The sequence below is a fragment of the Stenella coeruleoalba genome (assembly GCF_951394435.1).
Source record: "Stenella coeruleoalba genome assembly, chromosome: X".
NCBI lineage: Eukaryota > Metazoa > Chordata > Mammalia > Artiodactyla > Delphinidae > Stenella > Stenella coeruleoalba.
The window spans coordinates 26,510,319-26,531,647 of NC_137152.1; the positions used below are offsets into that span (position 1 = coordinate 26,510,319).

The following is a 21,329-nucleotide window of genomic DNA, read 5'->3' on the forward strand; positions in this document are numbered from 1 at the left end:
ACATTAACTCAACCTACCTTTGTAGAAACATAATTATGTTTAAAAGTATCCTTGCCACAAAGTAATAATTTCATAGTACCTTTCTATAATATTTACGTCACTAAAGTGGCAGCTGCGTCAATAAAACCCAGCAGATTCAATAACTTAGAAACAGCATAATCAGAACTGCAAATGAAAGCTACATTAATTCCAAACAAAACAAAACCTTTTATATTAATATATAAATATTTTCCCATTTTCATCACTGATTGAAGAAAATAATTAGAAGGCAGTATCTTCTTATTTGTAGTAAACACAAATTAATTTTAAGATATTTTTAAATTGACATTAAGAAGCTAGATTAGGTTACGTTTTTACAACACATAACATTAAATTTTTTGAGAAATTCTTGGTTGTCGGTGGGGGGCAGAAAGAAATTCTTGGTTTTGCTAGAAGCCATGTCTATCAATAAAACCTTTTTTTTTTTTCAGTTGTAATATGACAATAAGCAGAGATAGCTATCTGTTATCTCAAATAGAAATTTTAATTGCTTATCAGCAATTGATAACATACTTGGAGAGAAAGAGATTCTTGGCTTTTTTTTCTACTTAAGTATTTTAACATTTTTTGACATCCCCTCAAAATATACTAAATATGTGTAAAATTACGTCAAAGGAAAAATAACTTTATGTGAACTAGTGCTTGTATTTGAAAACAATGTTTGCTGTAGTATTCCACAGTTTTTTCTCTTTTCTTTTTTAGCATATAAAAGTATGGTATAAGAAATTATAGTCACAATAAAGTATATTTTCTTTTATTGACATAGAACATATACTTAAATTTTAAATGTTGGCTCTTTAAGAAAAAGTTTCTCCTGGTAAATAATATGCATAACCATTGCCCAAAAATGTATACAGCTGTTTTCTCCAAAATATTTATACACATAGAGGTCCACTTAAGACCAGCCCCGTTATAACCTACCGAATACAGTGTGCTCTTAATTTATAAATGGGCTACCCTCAGTATATAAAATATAAAGGCATGTATGTTACACATACAAAGTAAGAAATATAAAAAGGAGAGACAAAAAGAAAAAAAAGAAAGTGTTCTTCCCTATAAGATCCAGACAGAAATTCAGTGTAATTAGTGAGAACACGTACTCTTTTTATAAATGGGCTACCCTCGGTATATAAAATATATAGGCATGTATGTTAGACATACAAAGTAAAAAAATATATAAAAAGGAGAGATGAAAGAAAAAAAAAGGAAAGTGTCCTTCCCTATAAGATCCAGATAGCAATTCAGTGTAATTAGTGAGACCACGTTAAATACAATATATGAAGAATTTTCAGTTTTGGCAAATACTTTTCAGCGAAATACCTAAGCAATGAGGGTACTAAATTTCCATTTTAAGAATTTAGTAGAGGCTTCCATTTAAACATTCAGTGAAGATGCTGTGGTCTCCCTAATATGCAGAAAAGAGGACTTTGGGTAGGGGGGTCTGTTAAAAAGAAGCAAACAAAAGGTCACAAATTTTTAGCCCATTAGTAACAGCCCCTTAATCAAGCATGTGTAGTTCAGGAATCAAATCCTGGCCCATCAGAGTTTGAATATATGTGATAAAAGATTCCAATGGACAGGATCTGAATTATTCCTAGATCTTAGAGGGAATGAGGCAGGAAATGATGGCAAAGGAGCGGGTCAGCCCCAAAGGTAGCTGGTCCAATCTTAACTACCGATGTTAAAAAACACACCAAATGTTTCTATAGCATTCTTTCTGCTGCATTTACTTTATTTCAAGCCACAGGTCTACTTGGAGGGTCATGCAGCTAGTGGCTTATAAATAAAATCAGAGTCTATGAGTAGTGTCATCACATTAAGAGACAGAATCACTGGATTCTCTCGGTAGGTAAAGAGCTCGCATCTTTGGAATCCATGAGTTGGTAGTATTTATGGCATACCTAAAATGGGGGACAAAAATCATATATGTCAGTAATAAAATACATGCAATTCAGGAGTTAAAACAATGAAGACAATTCAATAATTTATTGAGCTAGAAATTCCATATGATTCTTAAATATTGCTTCACAGGTAAAAATGCAACAAATATAACTGATCCAATTCCAAAATTAGCAAATAAACACTATTGCTAACTGTTTACCAAGGCAAGCCATCCCAATTCTTCTCAAATCTCAGCATATGTTACCAAGAGAGATCCTAAAGATGGCAATCATATCTATTTTGGAAGCCTAGGAATTTGGACACTTACTGTATCCTTTAGCTTAGAGATATGCTACATATCCTAATTTTCATAGACCAAGCCTTTTCATTCTGGTACTGGTATCAAAGGGGAAACAGAAGGTGAAAAAAAAAATCAATGAAAACATTCAGCTGCAATGTTATTTTCTTTCCTTTTCCAGACCATCACTATGCAGCCAAAAAAACTCACGGTAAAGAAAAAAAATAGAACTTTTCCTCAAACAGCATTTTTTTAAAAAATTAATTTAAACTACAGTTCTTCTGGGGAATATTTGGACTGTTCCACCAAACATTCCCAAGAAGCAGAAAGAAAATAAGCATCTGCTAATTCTGTATAGATTTATGTATACAGAAGCCCTTTGTAAGGTATAAAGCACTAATACCAACATAAGGTATGATTATTATGGAAGTAGAAGATTTGAACAAATTTATCGGGAACATGAAGAATACAGAAAAAGGCAATCTAATTTTAAATTCTCATGCAAGTAACCCAAGTTTTATCATTAATTAAAAGATAATTTAATGTTCTGCTAATGTAAATAATTTTCATCCCATTTCTGCTGATGTAAATAACTTTTCATTCCATATTTATATATAGCACTTTGGTGATGATGTCAAGCTGATTAACGCTTGTCAGATTTCTATAAACAGATATTCTCCCATATTAATAAAAAATTTTATATTTTACACCCAGGTAATCTTCTAATTAATTAAGAAAAATAATTTAACTCTTTCGTTAATTAGGAAGATTGTTAAAATGTTTCACTTTCTTGGCAACATATGAAATACGTCATTTCCATTTAGGCCATTAATTTGAAGAGAAACTGAGAGCTATCATCAGCAACATCTTCCAAAAATTATTATTATATTTAAATTAATACAGGTTATGCAATGTGTTTTATAAAATACTGAGCAATTTTACTCTTATAAGAATATTCAGAAGTTAATATGCAAAATAATAATTCAGTTTGAATTTTTTTTTTTCAGTTTGAATTTCGACCCCAATTTATTTCAATAATAACTTTTTAAAAAACTTTATTTCACCAAATGTATTCTTTTAATTAAAATAAAAGTGATGATAAATTTTCCCTAGCTGTAGAGTTTCACAGAAACTCTGCTAACATACTCTGGCTGAAATTCTTACCAGAATTGAAATATTAAGACTTGTGTAGCAGATTTTCATTAAGTATGAAAAACAACTTATGTACATTTGAAAGCCAATTTATTTGATTTCAAATACTATAAATTTCATCTATCACTCTGAATGTCCTTTCATTTAAACATTGACAGTAGTACTTTCACTTGTGCTTATTGTTGCAGCTGACAGCAGAATGTAGCCCCTCAAAGAAAATCATCATCTACTAAAAAGAGAATAAAAGCAGAGTCACAGTCCTTAATTCTGACTGCCCCCAAAGATCAATTGGTCTAACTAATTAGACCTTTAATAGATTTTCCAGGTTCCTAAGAATAGGAAGAAGGAAAAACACCAAAAACTTTCTGCTGAGTCATACACAAATACATTAATGCTAACTAATACAATTGTCTAATGTAAAGAGGAACTGACCTGAGAGGTACCTTGCTCCGATTAACATTACCATGCTACTCACTATAAAAAAGCCCAAGGGTAGACTACAGAAGATACTAGGGTCACCTGTGGTCATCCAAGTAGGAGGGAATTCCAGTCAAGCAAACCAAAAGAGAGACACATAATTACAATATTTGTGTTAAGAATCACATGATAGCAAAAAAAGTTATAAAAATAGCATATTCATAAAAGCTAGCAAAGAGTTCTTACTTCAAATCAAAACCAGAATCAATATTCAAGGCTTATGACAGTCAACAAACAATACAGATAGCATGCCACAAGTAGCCAAGAACATAGAACATACAGACCAACATAAACCTTCCACTGGCAAAGCCAAAGCTGATGGAGAACTTTTTGGGAGGCTGTTGATTTTAGCTTTCTTGATTCTTCCCCAAAAGATACTAAATGAGCAATCCAATTCCCCTCAAATTCAAATTATAGATCCTTTGGCTATCAGAGAAGAGTTATATTCGTCTACTAAAAATGAATTTCAAACCCTACTGGTTTCATTTTCTTTTTTAAATAGACTTGGTGTATAAGGAAATGTACCTGAATATTCATGTTAGTATAATTAAAAAACCAAACTGTATTAATCTACATTTTAAAATATTGCCTGAGAACACGATTGTTTTGATATTTTCCAACCTGAATTCTCTTGGAAACCCTTCCTTTTAAGAATAGATAGATAGATAGATACTTTTCTTGAATATAAAAATTATATATCTAGAATATTTAACACTCTTTGAAAAAATATTTTGGTGGGTTTGGAGCACAGAGCCAAGAAGTCATCATTTATGATAAGCTCTCTCCAAAAACTATCAAACCCCCAATCACTTCTACAACATTTTAAACATATTGAATGTATGTTAAAAATTCTTTACACTCCATTCAAATATAGTTACAAACAAGAAAATAAATATTAATGCTTCAAAACTGGCAAAACGCTTTGGAAATTAAGCTAACATAATATTCTTCCCATAAATTAAACCTATTTAAAGAGGATCAGAGACCAGGTAGCAATTCCAATATCCTTTCAAGATCATCAAAATAAGAGTCTGTCTGTACTGCTATTATCAGATAGCTTATTGATAAATCATACCGTTATATAGCTTATACTGCTTAAGGAATACAATCAGCATTTCACTAATTGAATATTATTAGCCTGTTTATTATACAGTTTAGAGACTCTCAAATATTATACATGAGTGCTTTTCATAAATCTACTCAAAAAGTTTTTCAAACTTTGCCTTAAATCCACTGCAGCCTAACTGAAACAAAAACAAAGTTTGAAAAATCAAAAGCTCTCAAAAAAATCAAATTACTTTATCATCAATGCTGATGGCAGAAACAATAGAATCATGTAATTTTCTTTTATCAACTTTTTCTTGGCATTTTAAATTCACTGACAGGTAAGGTAAGCAAACAGAGAAAACGATCAATTGGTTTTGTAAGAACTTTGCAATTAAAATTATGTCTTCAACTGCAAGTAAGGAGAAGAATGTGTGGCATTGACGTGGAGGCAGCTGGGGCAGTGGAGTGCGGGAACACAGGTAGGATTGTGCCATCTTATTTTATTTGGCCATGCCGCGTGGCATACGAGATCTTAGTTCCCCGACCAGGGATTGAAACCGGGCCCCTTGCATTGGAAGTACGTAGTCTTAACCACTGGACCATCAGGGAATTCCCTGTGCCGTTAAAAAAAAATCTAACTTGTCAAAGAAAACATATAACTCATTTTCATTAGCCATTAATTAAGGGCAACCAGAAAATAAATCGAGTGCATGTCTGTTATATCTTTCAAAGCAACTAGCACTGTGCTACAAAAATACCTATGATTGAGAAGTTTAGCTATAAAGGGTCTCAAAACTGCAAACAGTCTTAGCAAGAAAGGCTCTGCCACTATCTTAGAAAGAAAGGTGAGTCTCAGAACAAAAGATTTAAAGAAAATGGATATTAAGCTTAAAGCTTATTTAGGAGAATAAACAAAAGCTTCAAGTAGGAACATCCAGGACTGAAAATACAGATCACGGTAATCTGTGGTACTAGATGATCCCAGAAGCTTTTCCTAAAAGCCAGGTACATTAAAAGTGGTTCTATACTCGCTTTGGGGTTGGAAGGCAGGTCATATTTCATTTATATTCTCTTCTCCATTAAACTATACGTTTCAATATATTATTGGCCATTGTTTCATTCACTATGTTTGAAATCTTGCATTTAGCAAAGAATTAAAATATTATGCCATATTAAAGGCATGTTTAAGGCTGTTTCTACATTAAAGGCAGCTCAGGGCTGTTTATAATTAAATAGTTTACTTAAGGCAATACCTTCCCACCTAAGAGGTTGAAAAAAAATAGTCCTCTATTTTCTGCCAAGAGCATTTGCCAATTATGACATTTCTAATTTACTATGTTTGGTACTTTTCTTCCTCTGATTCAAATGAGTTCTCATAACATACACTCACTAAGGGCTTGGAAGCAGTCTAGGAAGTAGTGAAATATATTCTGAAATTAATACAGCTTTCGGTTGGTTCAGGTCATGAAGACAGCCCCCCAGAAAGGCAAAGTCAGACACTAAGAAGAAGAAGAAAAAAAAAAGTCTAGTTGATTTTTTTTTTCATTAAGAAGAAACTAGAAATAATTTTACTTTTAGAAAACTAAGTTATCAATTGAAGTACCAGGAATAAACTAATAAGGAAAGATATGGCAGGACAGAGTTAAGTATGTATATCAACATGATAATTTATATGTTATGTTTAGAACTTTAAAGTGTTTTCAAAACATTAGAAACTATAACTTACAATAACGCTCTTCTTCAGAGCAGCCTTGCTACGTATAAATGGCCAGATACTTAAAGAAGCGATTTAACATACTAGGGCAAAGTGGCAATAATAATAAAAACATTTTTACCACTTTCTGAAGACTGAGTTGTAACCCAACCCATTGACTTCATCACAGCTTTCTTCCACGTAGAATAACGAATTTCACTTTCTAGACATAGAAGGTAGGAAAACCACACATAAGAAAGGCAGTTTACTGAGATGTTCTAAGTACCACACTTATGTTCACTCAGCGTTCTTTTTTTTTTTGCTGCGCTGTGCAGCATGTGGGATCCGACCAGGGATCGAACCTGTGCCCCCTGCATTTGAAGCATGGAGTCTGAACCACTGGACTGCCAGGGAAGTCCCTCACTCAGCATTCTTGACAAATTGTTACACATATTAAACTGATGTTTGTTACACTGTATTAAGCTGACATGGAGTTTTACCAGGACTCAGACTCCGGAGAGTACCATTGCTAGTGACTACCAGTGACTGGGAGAGAAGCTTGCTTGGTAGTTGGAGGGAAATTCAGCCTGGTCTGCACGATGAAGGGAGATGGGGAAACAGGCTACCTGCTGAGACCAGGCCATTCACAAGCAAGTGGTGATGAATTAGAAAGGGGAATCCTACTTGACCTATTTTCTCTTTTTGGGAGGGTGGAGGAGCTTGGGATATCATACAAAATCCACTTTGACGTTATTTTATACATAGGTTTTTAAAAAGGTTTAAAACCAAATTCAGTATTTAAAACCTTATTTACATACACAGGTTTTTAAAAAGGTTTAAAACCAAATTCAGTATTTAAAACCTTATTTTCATACACAGGTTTTTAAAAAGGTTTAAAACCAAATTCAGTATTTAAAACCTTATTTTCATACACAAATTTAATACAGGTATTGGTCAGAGCTTGTGGCTTAGCTTTGTTTATTACGACAGTAAGTCAAATACTTAATGCTCATTTATTTAAATTGTTGCTGCTTTTGTCAGGCTAGCCCTGCTGTGTTTAAAAGTTATCAGAATATCGCTTACCCCACATAATCCTGTCCTAAAACTGGCCACTGGCACCAAAGATGATCCGATGCAGACATGAGGAGTCGGTGGCCGATATATCTCCCTTGTCACTGTCAGGAAAGGCTACACTAACAAGCTAGAACTGATAGTGTGGCAGTGTTATCCTCCTACATGAAAGGACTGTAAACACTAGAAGTGAATGGTAAAAAAGTGATTATAGAAGTTTGTTTTTTTTTTTAATAGGGAACCATTCCTCTCATTCACATTCATTCAGTGTATCCAAATATGCTTAGTAGCCAAACCTGAAACAGTAGCATTTGCTATCTTATTTACTTTCTCAACTTATGAATAAACAGAAAAGCAAACTCTCTCTCACTTTTCACAGTATACCAATCTTCAATCTTTACAAGTACCCTCACCAAAAAGGAACTACTGTATAGCACAGGGAACTAGGCTCAATATTTTATAATAACCTGTAAGGGGAAAGAATCTGAAAAAAAAAAAGATATATATGTATGTATAACTGAATCACTTTGCTGTACATCTGAAACTAACACAACATTGTAAATCAACTATACTTCAATTTAAAAAAATTTTAAAAAACAAGTACCCTCAGCGTTGATCTGAGGTTCAAACCGCTCCATTGTGACAGCTGACAAGTCCTCAGGTTCCAGACTCCAAACGCCGACCCCTTCTGCAGCCCCTGCTGCCATGGCAGCTCCTAGAGCAGTGGTTTCGGGCATCGAGGGCTTCACTGAGGGGAGAGAGCTACATCAGTATCTTTGCAGTTACATATGCCTAAAAAAGCCAGTTCTTCCGAAGAAACATTAGTCTTGGAGTTTAAAGGAATGAAGGCTTACTAACCTACTGGGATATACAGAATGTCTGCTTGTAGCTGCATCAGAATTTTGTTGTTGGTCATTCCTCCGTCTACCTGCAAATGGCTGAGAGGAATTCCACAGTCGCGGTTCATGGCATCCAAAATCTTAAATAAACCAATGCAATGAACATAATTAAAGTACTCCATAGTAACATCTCTGAAAATAGCCATCTTCTACTCAAAAACACTCAAAAGCTCCCCAAAGCCTGTAGAATAAAAATTTAGATTTCTTAGGCTGGTCTTCTAGGCCCTCCTTGATCTGGTTACAACCAACCTTTTCTCTCACCACACCTCTGCACTCACCCCTATATCCAGTCAAGCCAAACAATTCTATTTTGCACCCTGATTTCCTGCCATGGTGCCTATGTTTGTGCAACTATCCCCTTTGCCTAATATGCACCACTCAGCATCCCCTCAACTGTAAAGTGCCCAGCGCCTGGCAGCTAACAGGAACTTAGAAAGTAATGACAGCTGGGAAAAGAAGCAAAACTTGCAGTTATTACATTAACGTTTAGGCAGGCTCAATTTTTGATTAAATATTTAGTAAGCTTATAAATTGTAATAAATTTCTGGCATTAATATATAATTTGTTTAGGAATAATAAAGGTGGATTAAGTACAAGAAAAGGGCTCATATTTATTACCTCTCGAGTTTGGAAACAAACAGCTTCTAATGCAGCAAAAGCAATATGGCATTTATTGGTGAACTGAGTGAGCCCACAGATGATCCTAAAAATACAAAGATTTTTAAGATTAGAGTGGAATAAGTGAGTCATCAACTGGAAATGTCCTAAATATGGAAAGACTGAATTTGGTAGGTAGAAATGTACGGGGGGGGAGGGAATGGACATTAAAAAAAACAAAACTGGACATAAACATTAAGTAGCTTGGAAAGTCCTTATAGTCTACAATGCTGCATCCACATGCGAAAAAGTTCAAGATCTATCCGGATAGATGACAATAATATAAAATCAAATCAATATTCATCTAGATGGTGTCCCTTTGAGACATAACTTGCAGGTGCCTTGAAGATAAAAGATAATAACACTAACATGAATACGAATATGGCAGGGGCTTATTTGTCAGATGATTTATAGCTTCTTGGAGGTTTTTTTTTTTTTTCTGTGGCCATGCCGCGTGGCATGCAGGATCTTAGCTCCGCAACCAGGGATCGAACCCGTGCTCCCTGCAGTGGAAGCTCGGAGCCATAACCACCAGACCACCAGGGAAATTCCCAACTTCTTGGAGTTTAAAGGTTCTGAAATTATACTTGCCAAGTGTAAAAGGTTTCCTCAATACTTTAAAATCGTTTGAAAATAGAAAACTGTTAACTAATAAGTTATTAGCTAATATAGTAAATAAATCAAGACCGACAAAAGCATACCTTATTTTCAATTCTTACCCTCTTGCACTGGGCTCCCAATAAGGTGCATACAGTCCTGAAAATGCTGGGACGAAATAGCAGCCATAAGAAGTACCTACTTCTTTAGCAAGTTTTTCTAACGTTAAAAACAAACAAACAAACAAAAATCACTCTACTATATGCTACTTATTTTAGTCAATAAACACACGTGTTTAAAAAATTAGGACAGAGCTTTTGGTTTCCTATTAGTTAGTACAGCAAAATGTTCCTAATTACAGCAGAATGTCAGGAGCAACAAAAGCAAATTTCTCCACATTGAATACCCCCCCAGTAAAATGTAACCCAGCCCAAGAAATAAAGGAACTGGATTAGTTTTGTTAAGGTATTTTAGCTTATTTCCACTATTTTTAAGGTTGCTGCCTAGCTGATGAAGAAGTGGCCTTCAGTGGGTCCCTAATCAGAAATGTGTTCCTGATTGTCTCACCTTCAGGCGAAATTAAAGTAGATGGTTCAAAATAATTATCCATTGTCTGAAAATAGCCATATTAATACTTAAATTACAGGTACTGGAGTTTTAATTCTCACTCTAATAAGACTTAAAGCTTTTTCTCATCAGATAAATTTAACTGCAGATTCTGGCCATCTTTGGTGTTCACTTTTACACTTGGGTGATTTTTATGCCCTACCGTGCCAGTTTATTAATAACCCCCACTAATTATGTTAATTTGTTGTTTTATAAATCTTCACAAAATAATCTTTTATGTGTAAAATCAAGCTCATAATAGGGATTCATATAGTTTAACGTCACATACGGGGCAAAGCACATGTATTAACAGATTGCAAGGGTAAAATATTTAAAATTCTTATTATTTAGACTCTAGCCCTTTGTTAGAACATACTCACCAATTTCCTCAGAGGTCTTTATAATTCCAAGATTGTCCCTTAGCCAGCGAATAACAGCACCGGCTATAGCTACGGAACCCTATGGGAATAAAGGAATCCGAGAGAGAATATATGTTATCACAATAAAAAGTTTTTATTGAGCATATTCTCTGTGTATGACACTACCAGATGGATAAAATTCAAAAATTTCAACATTGGGACTTCTACAAATATCATAAACTAGGTCTTTTACTACAAACATTATTTATCTAGGGCATCACAGAAGTTTTTTTTTTTTTTTTTTTTCATCACAGAAGTTTTTAATGAGACAGAGAAGAGAGTCCACCAGTACACCCTTGGACCTGTGCCCGTAGGTGGACATCAATGTGTTGAGCAATTTGCTTCTTATACAATTGTTCTATCTGTTGCTAAACTACTGAGGTATATTATCACCCAGAGTACATTCCCATCTTATCCACAAAGTTATTGGGAAAGGCCACCCTGAGAGTTTTTTCAAGCCCATTTCCCATAGCTAACATTATATTAAATCTAGCAACCACAAAAAAAAGTTAGCAAAGAAGCTAACTACAAAGTAATGATTCTTTCCAACAAAATCACCAAGAGATGGGGCTTGGAGTCAGATGAACTGGTTTGAGTCTGAGCTCTAGTTCTTAACTGCTATGTGATCTTAGGCAAATTAGTTAGGCTTTCTGAGACTCCATTTATTCACCTATATAATGGTGGTGACTATAACAACAGTTACCTAAAGAAATTACGATGAGGCTCAATACAGGAAGTATACAGGAGTACACAGGAAGGTTCTTACTGAATGCAAATAGTAGCTTCTTTAATTCTTTAAGTGTTAAAAAAGTATCAGCCAAATTCCATTGACTGATGTATGGGTAAATAAAATGTAGTATATCCCCACAGTGGAAAATTATTTGGCCATGAAAAGACATGAAATTCTGCTACAACATGGATGAATCTTTTCTTTTTTCTTTTTTTTCTTTTTTTTTTTTGCTGTACGCAGGCCTCTCACTGTTGTGGCCTCTCCCGTTGCGGAGCACAGGCTCCGGACGTGCAGGCTCAGCGGCCATGGCTCACGGGCCCAGCCGCTCCACGGCATGTGGGATCTTCCCAGACCGGGGCACGAACCCGTGTCCCCTGTATCGGCAGGAGGACTATCAACCACTGCGCCACCAGGGAAGCCCTGGATGAATCTTGAAAACATTATGCTAAGTGAAAGACCATATATTGTATGACTCCATTTATATGAAATGTCCAGAATAAGCAAATCCAGAGAGACAAAGCGTTGTTTAGTGCTTGCTTAGGGTTGAGGTGATGCAGTTATTCTTTGGGGTGATAAAAATGTTCTAAAGTTAGACTGTGGTGATGGCTGCACAACTTTGTGAATATACTAAAGAACACTGAATTACATACCTTAAAAGAGTGAATCATGTGTTATGGGAATTACATCTAAATAAAGATGTTTATAAAAAGATTCTGGGGGCAAAAGAAGTATCAGCACAAACCATTAGGAATTCCCAAAAAAAAAGTTTTTTGGTTCTGATGTTTCATTCATATAGATTATTTTTTTCTTTCTTTTTTTCTTCATATACATTATTAATGTAAATTACTTCCACAGAGTCACCCCAAACCAAAACATCAGGTATAAGTGTAGGAAGCAGAATGTTTTTTATATGTCGCCTGCCTCCCTGTCCCCAATTAAATTAATTGAATTACAAATGGTTACCCTTTCTTGCCATCAGTTTTCAGGATGCAAACAAACTAGATGCTGAATGTGTTGATACATCCTATCGTTCACAGCTGCTATGAGAACAGGTCACTATATGCTACTGCATAGCTGGCAAAACATCGCAGTTGTTCTTTTTATACAGTGAATTTTCAGCTATAAAAAATTATTTGAGGAACAGATTTGACATCCCTGTGCAAATATAACCAGACTTTAAAAATGGGACAAAGACAATTCAGCAAACACCTGACAAGGGACTCTAACCCAATGTTTCTCCCGCCCCAAAAAAGAAAGTTCTTAATACACTTCCTACTTTTGATATATTATATATTTAGGTACAGAGTGGGACCATCAAGGAGAACTAAGTAAATTGTTTGCTTTTGGAGACAATAGTTCAACTCTCACACATCCTTTGGAAGCGAACAATACAGAGATAGTAGCTGCCAGAGGCTAGAAAATATATAAGATTTTCTAGAACAGTGCTGTTTAATAGAAATATAATGTGAGCCACACATGTAATTTAAATTTTCTAGTTACCATATTTAAAAAGGTTAGATTAATCGTAATATATTTTGCTTAACCCAATATATTAAAAACATTATCATTGCAACATGTAATCAATATAAAACTCGAGATCTTTTATTTGTGTATATTTCACTAAGTCTTTGGTATCAGGTATATCGTTTATGCTTACGGCACATCTCAATTTGGACTAGCCACACTTCAAGTGCTCAGTAGTCACGTGTGGCTAGTGGCTACCATATCGGACAGCACAGTTCTAGATCTAAATGGAAAAACAGATGTTCTATACTCTCAAAAAGACACTGGTCCTACATGGCATCTAACCACAAAATGTGTATATTTCCAATAGTTTTAGGTGAGTAAGTAATGAATTTTAAAAAGCCACTGAGCTAGAAGTCTAGTGGAGTGGTCTTGCAGCTACCAGCAAGTGGAACTTTATATTTTGGGAAATCAAATGCTGATGTACCTCATTTCCACTGAAAAGTGCAGGATGTTTACATGCTCAATTTTTTTTGGAAAAATCAAGGTTTTCATTAAAGGTAACTGGTTGAGGACCAGAGGGCATTATTTTAGATTAAAACAATAGAAAAAAAATACAAAGCCACTGTCAAGGCTCCAGAAGAAAATTATTCTAAATTTGGTCATCAGGAGTACACAGGAGTGTTTTGTTACTGAATGAAGAAGTAGGTTCAATATAAAAAACACTTATCTGAAAGAAGTATATAATTTTGGTACAGGATATAATACTTGGTATAGCTTTTTAAAAATTAATAAAAATAAGAGAAATCTCCAAATTCACAAAAGATGTAGTCTTCTGAATCCAGAGGCAGGAGATAAAGTGGAAGATGGTATAATGCTTTGAAGATGAGCAGAAAAGAGTACAGGAATGGAAACCTAAAATGATAGATAGAAGGTGACTGTCTACTTGCTATCAAATAAGTTTCTGTCAATTATATCATAAATATAAACATTCAATACTTCAGCTCATCAACTATAAATATGAATCAACCCTTATTCTAAGTCACGATGCACTGGGAAAGCTGCACACAAACCTAATAGTGGTTCTCTAAGAAAAACACAATAGAAATGAGAGGGTAAAAAGAAGAAGTTCTATGATAACCGGACAAGAGAAATAAACTACTCAAAAACTAGACACATAGCCTGGAAAGTGAAAGGCTAAGGAACAGGCTCTGCAAAGATTAGATTAAAAATAATCAAGTAGATCTGATATAATGTCATAGCAGGCAAACATACTTTCCCTCAAAAGCTCCTTGACATGAATGCCACTGCCATGAACAGTATCTGTATAAAGTAGATATTTCAGGATGCAGGATGTATTTTACAATGCAGTTATGGTTAAAATCAGTAAGTGTGGGGCTTCCCTGGTGGCGCAGTGGTTGAGAGTCTGCCTGCCGATGAAGGGGACACAGGTTCGTGCCCCGGTCCGGGAAGATCCCACGTGCCGCGGGGCGGCTGGGCCGCTGAGCCGTGGCCGCTGAGCCTGCGCGTCTGGAGCCTGTGCTCCGCAACGGGAGAGGCCACAACGGTGAGACTCCCGCGTACCGCAAAAAAAAAAAAAAAAAAAAAAAAAAAATCAGTAAGTGTGAAGAAAAATTATGTAAAATTAAGATTATCCTTAAATTCCTTAAAATCAACCACTAGGCACAGTAAACTTAGTTTTGTGTATGCTACAGTAATATGTAACACTACATATATAACTTATATTGTACTTAACTTCTGTATAATTACAAATGCAAAATCTAACTCTATAGCATTTTTATTTGCAAAGAAAAGAGAACAGGAGCACAGAGTTGAATTGGGGAAGCATTTATGAAATGTAATCTGTATCATTAATACTTTGATAACCAGTTAGGGAATTAAAATTAAAAGCACTTATTGCTCAGAAAGTACACTTTCCAAGAAACTACCTTAGAAAAGTCCATAAACAATGTTTATAGGCCCCCATGATCCTCGCCTCCTGCTGTTCATGGCCTTCCATGATCCTTTCCCTTTGAGTGAGGTGGGACTATGACTTGCTTCTAACCAAAAGGACACGTCAAAGGTGATGGGACGTATGTGATGATGTGCATATGATTACGTTGCATAAGATTACCACACCTGTTTTCTGGACTCTCTCCCTCCCTTGCTGGTGTTAAGTCCTCACATGGGAAGGAACTTCAGGCGGCCTCTAGGAGCTAAGGGCAGCCTCTGGCTGACTGCTAGCAAGAAACTGAAACCCCCAGTCCTACAACCACAAGGAACCAAATCTGGCCAATAATCTGAGTGAACCTGGAAGCAGATGGAGCCTCAGATGACACTGTAGCCTCAGCCTACACCTTGACTGCAGCCTGGTGAGACCTTGAGCAGAGGATCCAGCTAAGCTTTGCCTGGACTCCTGACCCGTGGAAACTATAAGATAATAAATGGGTAAGGTTTTAAGCCGCTTACATCAGTGGTAATATTGTTATGCAGCAACAGTTAACTAATATATGAGACTTATACCTGAAAGGGAATATCTGGCTGAAGAGGGATGAAAAACTCCAAAAACAAAAATTTAACACTATAATCACAAGTCATACAAACGATAGGAGAAAAAGGACATTCAAAGAAAACAATGGGGGGATATAAGGAATCCTCTTTGAAGCTCATGTTTAAATAGACAAAAATGGCATAACATAGGATTTGGTATATAAACAATATTTATTAAGTGTCTGCTATGTGTCAGCCTCTGGGATAGAGTGGTGAACAAGACAGATAAATATTCTGACCTCAGGGAACTTATATCCTAGTGACAGAATGCAGAACGTGGAAGTCTCAAATCCAAAGTAAGCTCACGTTCATAATCAGATTAAAGGCCCCCAAAAGAATTTTGTTTCGTGAAATAACATTTAGAAAAAGAAGATGAACAAGGAAGGGAAAAGCACAGCTTGGGGAAGACAGTGCACAGATGGCAGAGGGAAAGCAGAACTACTCGTTCTATTTTGGTAATCCTTGGTCTATTTTGCTTCAGTATCTTCCACCACTAAGAAAATTTTCCAACTATTAAGAGTGGTACAGGGCTTCCCTGGTGGCACAGTGGTTAAGAATCCGCCTGCCAATGCAGGGGACACGGGTTTGAGCCCTGGTCTGGGAAGATTCCACATGCCACGGAGCAACTAAGCCTGTGTGCCGCAACTACTGAGCCTGCACTCTAGAGCCCACGAGCCACAACTACTGAGCCCGCATGCCACAACTACTGAGCCCGTGTGCCACAACTACTGAAGCCCTCCCACAGGTCTAGTGCCCATGCTCCGCAACAAGAGAAGCCACCGCAATGAGAAGCCCGTGTACCGCAACGAAGAGTAGCCCCCGCTTGCCGCAACTAGAGAAAGCCCGCACGCAGCAACGAAGACCCAACGTAGCCATAAATAAATAAATGTTTATTTAAAAAAAAAAAAGAGTGGGACAAATTTTAGCAGTTTAATATGAGTTTAAAGTCTCAAAACAACTGAAGCATCAGGTGTCCCAATTCCTTTTTACTAACAATGAAATAAGGACCCAGAGATGTTAATATTCTTGGTGATGAAAAAGAAGTAAACATCCCTATCAACAGAGATGGATGAGTTTGCATTTTAAAAATCACCTGTCCTGGGGCTTCCCTGGTGGCGCAGTGGTTAAAAATCCACCTGCCAATGCAGGGGACACGGGTTTGAGGCCTGGTCCGGGAAGATCCCACATGCCTGCTGTGGAGCAACTAAGCCCGTGAGCCACAACTACTGAGCCCACGAGCCACAACTACTGAAGCCTGCACGCAGCAACAAAGACCCAACGCAGCCATAAATAAATAAATAAATAAATAAACTACATTGTTAAAAAAAATCACCTCTGTCCCTAACAGAGGATAACAGGCAAAACATAAAAAGAGAAAACCAAAACAACACATGCTAACTCAGACAGAGAATAGCATCAATGTGGACAGAAACAGAAATGCATGGCTCAGCAGGATTTGAGGCCACAGGCATGATGGATTGTGAGTCATTTTTCTGTGTGTGTCAGGGAGCAGGAGTGGTGGCCGGAGCTGACTCCTGCAGAGGAAAGGGATTCGAAGTGCTTGGTGTAAGATCAGGAAGACTGTCAGTGTCTGAAGCCAGGGGCTAGGTAGTGCTTTCCTGCTTGTGTAGGGGTACTGGAAAACAAGCAATTGTCTACGCGCTGACTAGGGCTATTGGCTTAATGGAAAATGAGTCTGGAAGGGAAAATTCCAAAATACATGAAGAAATCTATTATTAAAACATCAGCCATGGTGTTGGGAAAATAAAAAAGCTCCATGCAAGAGAATCAAACTGGACTACTTTCTCACACCATATATAAAAATAAACTCCAAATAGATTAAAAACTTAAATGCAAGACCTGGAACCATAAAACTCTTAGAGAAAACACAGGCAGTATGCTCTCTGACCTTGGGTCTTAGCAATATTTTTTTGGATCTGTCTCCTCAGGCAAGGGAAACAAAAGTGAAAATAAACTAAAAAGCTTTTGCACAGTGAAGGAAGGTATCAACAAAACGAAAAGGTAGCCCACTGAATGGGAGAAGATATTTGCAAATGATGTATCTCATAAGGGGTTAATATACAAAATATACAAAGAACTCAAATAACTCAACATCAAATACAAACAAACAATTTGATTAAAAAATTGACAGAGGACCTGAGTAGACATTTTTCCAAAGAAGACATATGGATAGTCAATAAACACATGAAAAGGTGCTCAATATCACTAATCAACAGGGAAATGCAAATCATAACCACAATGAGCTAGATACCTGTCATAATGGCTATTATCAAAAATACTACAAACAACAAGTGTTGGCGAGGGTGTGGAGAAAAGGGAACTCTTGGACACTGTTGGTGGGAATGTTAAGTTGGTACAGCCACTGTGGAAAACAGTGTGGAGGTTCCTCAAAAAATCAAAAGTAGAGCTACCATACGATACAGCAAATCCACTTCTGGGTATTTTTCCAAAGAAAACAAAAACGCTAGTTAGAAAAGATATATGCACCCCGACGTTCATTGCATCACTATTTACAATAGCCAAGATATGAAAGCAACCTAAGCATCTATTAATAGATGGATAAAATGGATAACTTTATAATATATATAAAATGGAATATTATGACATCTTGCCATTTGCGAAAATATGGATGGACTTGAAGGGTATTGTGCTAAGTGAAATAAATCAGACAGAGAAAGAAAATATAGCATGATTTCACTTACATGTGGAATCTAAAAAATAAAACAAATGAATAAACATAATAAAACAGAAATAGACTCATAGAAACAGAGAACAAAATGCTGGTTGCCAGGGGGTAAGGGGGTAGCAGAATGAGTGAAATAGATGAGGGAGATTAAGAGGTACAAACTTCCAGTTATAAAATAAACAAGTCATGGGGATGTAATACACAGCATTGGGAATATAGTCAATAATATTGTAATAATTTTGTATGGTGACAGATGCTAACTAGACTTACTGTGGTGATCATTTTGTAATGTACAAAAATACTGAGTCACTATGTTACACACCTAAAACTAATGTAATATTGTAAGTCAATTATACTTCTATTAAAAATTGATTAAATTAAAAAAATATATATACTTTGTATATATACTATATAAAGTAGACATTACAGCATATCATATGCTAGCTTGCAAGCATCACTTCTAATGAAAATGTATGGAAGGGGAAAAAATGACATCAGTCAACAAAACATAACATCTGGAATAGAATTCATTCCAATCCAGTGGTTAGGACTCTGCGCTTCTACCGCAGGGAGCACGGGTTCAATCCCTGGTCGGGGAACTAAGACACTGTGTGTCCGCAGCACCGCCAAAAAGAGAAAAAAACAACAACAAAACAAAACAGTAACAACAAAAAAACACAAAGAGGTAGATTAAGGTATGATTTCCATGAAAAAAAACCCCATGAATTACAAATCAAAAGAAAAGAGAAATAAAATCAGGTGGACATGAAAAATAACCAGTTAAAGACTGTAGAAATGAAATTACTGAGTGAGATTAAAAAATGTAATAGATGAGATAAACTGTAGAATAGACAGAGAAAATAGGCAAAGTAGTGTTCCCATATACTGCTGGTGGTATTTACACATGGTAATGAAAAAGAATGGGACAATAGTTATATTTAACAACACAGATGAATTTCCCAAATAAAATGTTGAGTGAAAGAGGCCAGATCAAAGATTGCATACTGTATTACTCAGTCTCTCGCTTATATTTTTAATATATAAAGTATTAGCAACATGCAAAACTAACTTCGGTGTTTAGGGTTACACATTTAAGCGTTAGAATTGTAAAGAAAAGTAAGAAAGTGATCATAATAAAAGTCAGGGCAGGGTTAACTTAGGGGAAAGGGGAGAGGATGTGATTGGGAGGGGCACATAGAAGGTTCCTGGTAGTTTTCTGTTTCCTGACCTGGGTGAGGTTACATGGGTCTTCTCTTTATAATAATTTGTTAAGCTGTACATTGATGTTTTATGCATTTTTTTCTATACATGTGTTACATTTCACGATTAAAACATTTTTGTTTTGTTTGTCTTAAAGAGAGAATTTGGAAATGTAAGGTAGATACTGAGAAACTCACCAGGGATGCAGCACAGAGAAACAAAGAGATTAAAAATATATAAAAGGGCAGTTAAGAGACATGGAGGGTGGGTTGGAAGGTTCCAATATCCGTACAATAGCAATTCCAGAAGAGGATGGAGGTAATGGTAGAGAAGCAATATTTGAAGAGACAATTGTTGAGAATGTTCCAGAACTGAAGACAGACTTGTATCCCAGTACCTAACAGAATAAGTAAAAATAAATCCAAACTCAGGCACATCATAGTAAAACTATGGGACATCAATGATAAGGATATAACGTTTAAAACTTCCAGATTACCTATCTACAAAGGAACCACTTTTAAATCAGAACAGCGAAGGTCTCATCAGCATCAAAAAATGGCCAGAAGGGATGCAGATAAAGCAATATCCACCCCAGAGAGAGAGCAAAATAAAGACAAACCTAAAAAAGAATAGGCTCACCGCGCCAGACTCTATGAACTGTGAAAGGCTATCCCTCAGCAAGAAAAAACTGGGGGTGGGGGACGATGTAAAAGGTATGGGACCAAGGAAACGATACTGGACACAGAAATTGACAAAATATGTCAATTGATATGATTTATGATTGACTGAAAAGAAAACAGTATGAATTATTGAATGTTTAAGAAAAAGGGGAAATGAAAATTTTAAACTCAATAACATGATTATGGATGGAGGTGGCAAGGGTAAAGCATTCAAGGTCCTCATCATGTTTGGGCGGTTATTAAAAATACTAAACAATTATAAGCACTCTTAGAAAAATATATAGTTATTATTTTGAAGATACTAGCAAAAAACCCCAAAACAACAACAAAAAATGAGAAATGCGTTATGTTGCTTCCAAATCAGCAGAGGGAGAATGAAAGAAGACTAAAAACTAAGAGGGGTAGTTATAGTTTCAGTTTTCAAAAAGGGTAGAAAGTTACTTTTTGAATACCTCAGATTGCCAAGCCTAACAACAATCTGTCAAATGAAAGAAATGGGTATTAAATATCTGCTTTGTAAGCACTTTAACCCAAAAAGGAAGCAGTGTGACCAGGTGGAATTTGCATGAATTCACTGAGAAAAAGTTTTACCCACCTAACTTTATTCTCTGCACTCTTTTTTGATTTTCTTAATTTTACAAAATGTTTGTTAACTGAAGAGAATTCGGAAAAGAATTCTCTATTGTTGTTAATATACTAGTGTGTGTGTGTTGTGATCAAGTTGCTAGGTTAGTAGAAGGGTGTGACATATGGGAGATGCAGTGAAAAGAACACTGGACTTGGTAGACTGGAGCCCTGAATACTCAGATTTACAAGGAAGGAGACGGCACAGTGGAGCGGCCTAGGCATCTAGACTTTGATGCCCAATAACCGGGATTTGCATCGACGATTGGCTACTTACTAGCTGTCAAGCTACCTTGGCCAAATGACTCCAATTTCACTTGTCTTCTTCATGTATAAAACAAGGGGATAGCAGGGTGTAGCAAAGCCTGTTGTCATCTAATCTATTGCCCCTCTCTACTTTAAAATTCTATGAAACTAAAAAAAAAAAAAAATTACATGAATCAAAACGAAATCATATGGGGCTTCCCTGGTGGCGCAGTGGTTGAGAGTCCGCCTGCCGATGCAGGGGACACGGGTTCGTGCCCCGGTCCGGGAAGAT

The 21,329-nt window shown here is 36.1% G+C and overlaps 1 protein-coding gene across 16 annotated transcripts in view; it reads right to left on the bottom strand.

Annotated features, from left to right (window-relative positions):
* Nucleotides 1–973: 973 nt before the first annotated feature.
* Nucleotides 974–21,329, bottom strand: part of GK (glycerol kinase) — a 121,503-nt gene continuing 101,147 nt past the window's right edge. For 10 of the 16 annotated variants that reach the window (XM_079909587.1, XM_079909599.1, XM_079909597.1 and 7 more), the window contains 7 exons: nucleotides 10,798–10,876; nucleotides 9,934–10,030; nucleotides 9,176–9,260; nucleotides 8,517–8,637; nucleotides 8,263–8,406; nucleotides 6,730–6,810; nucleotides 3,897–6,393 (listed from right to left, as the gene is read on the bottom strand). In XM_079909587.1, coding sequence (XP_079765713.1) covers nucleotides 6,284–6,393; nucleotides 6,730–6,810; nucleotides 8,263–8,406; nucleotides 8,517–8,637; nucleotides 9,176–9,260; nucleotides 9,934–10,030; nucleotides 10,798–10,876 — 717 coding nt within the window. In that variant the 3' untranslated portion in view covers nucleotides 3,897–6,283. The other 6 variants (XM_079909595.1, XM_079909589.1, XM_079909593.1 and 3 more) reach the window with 3 other exon arrangements.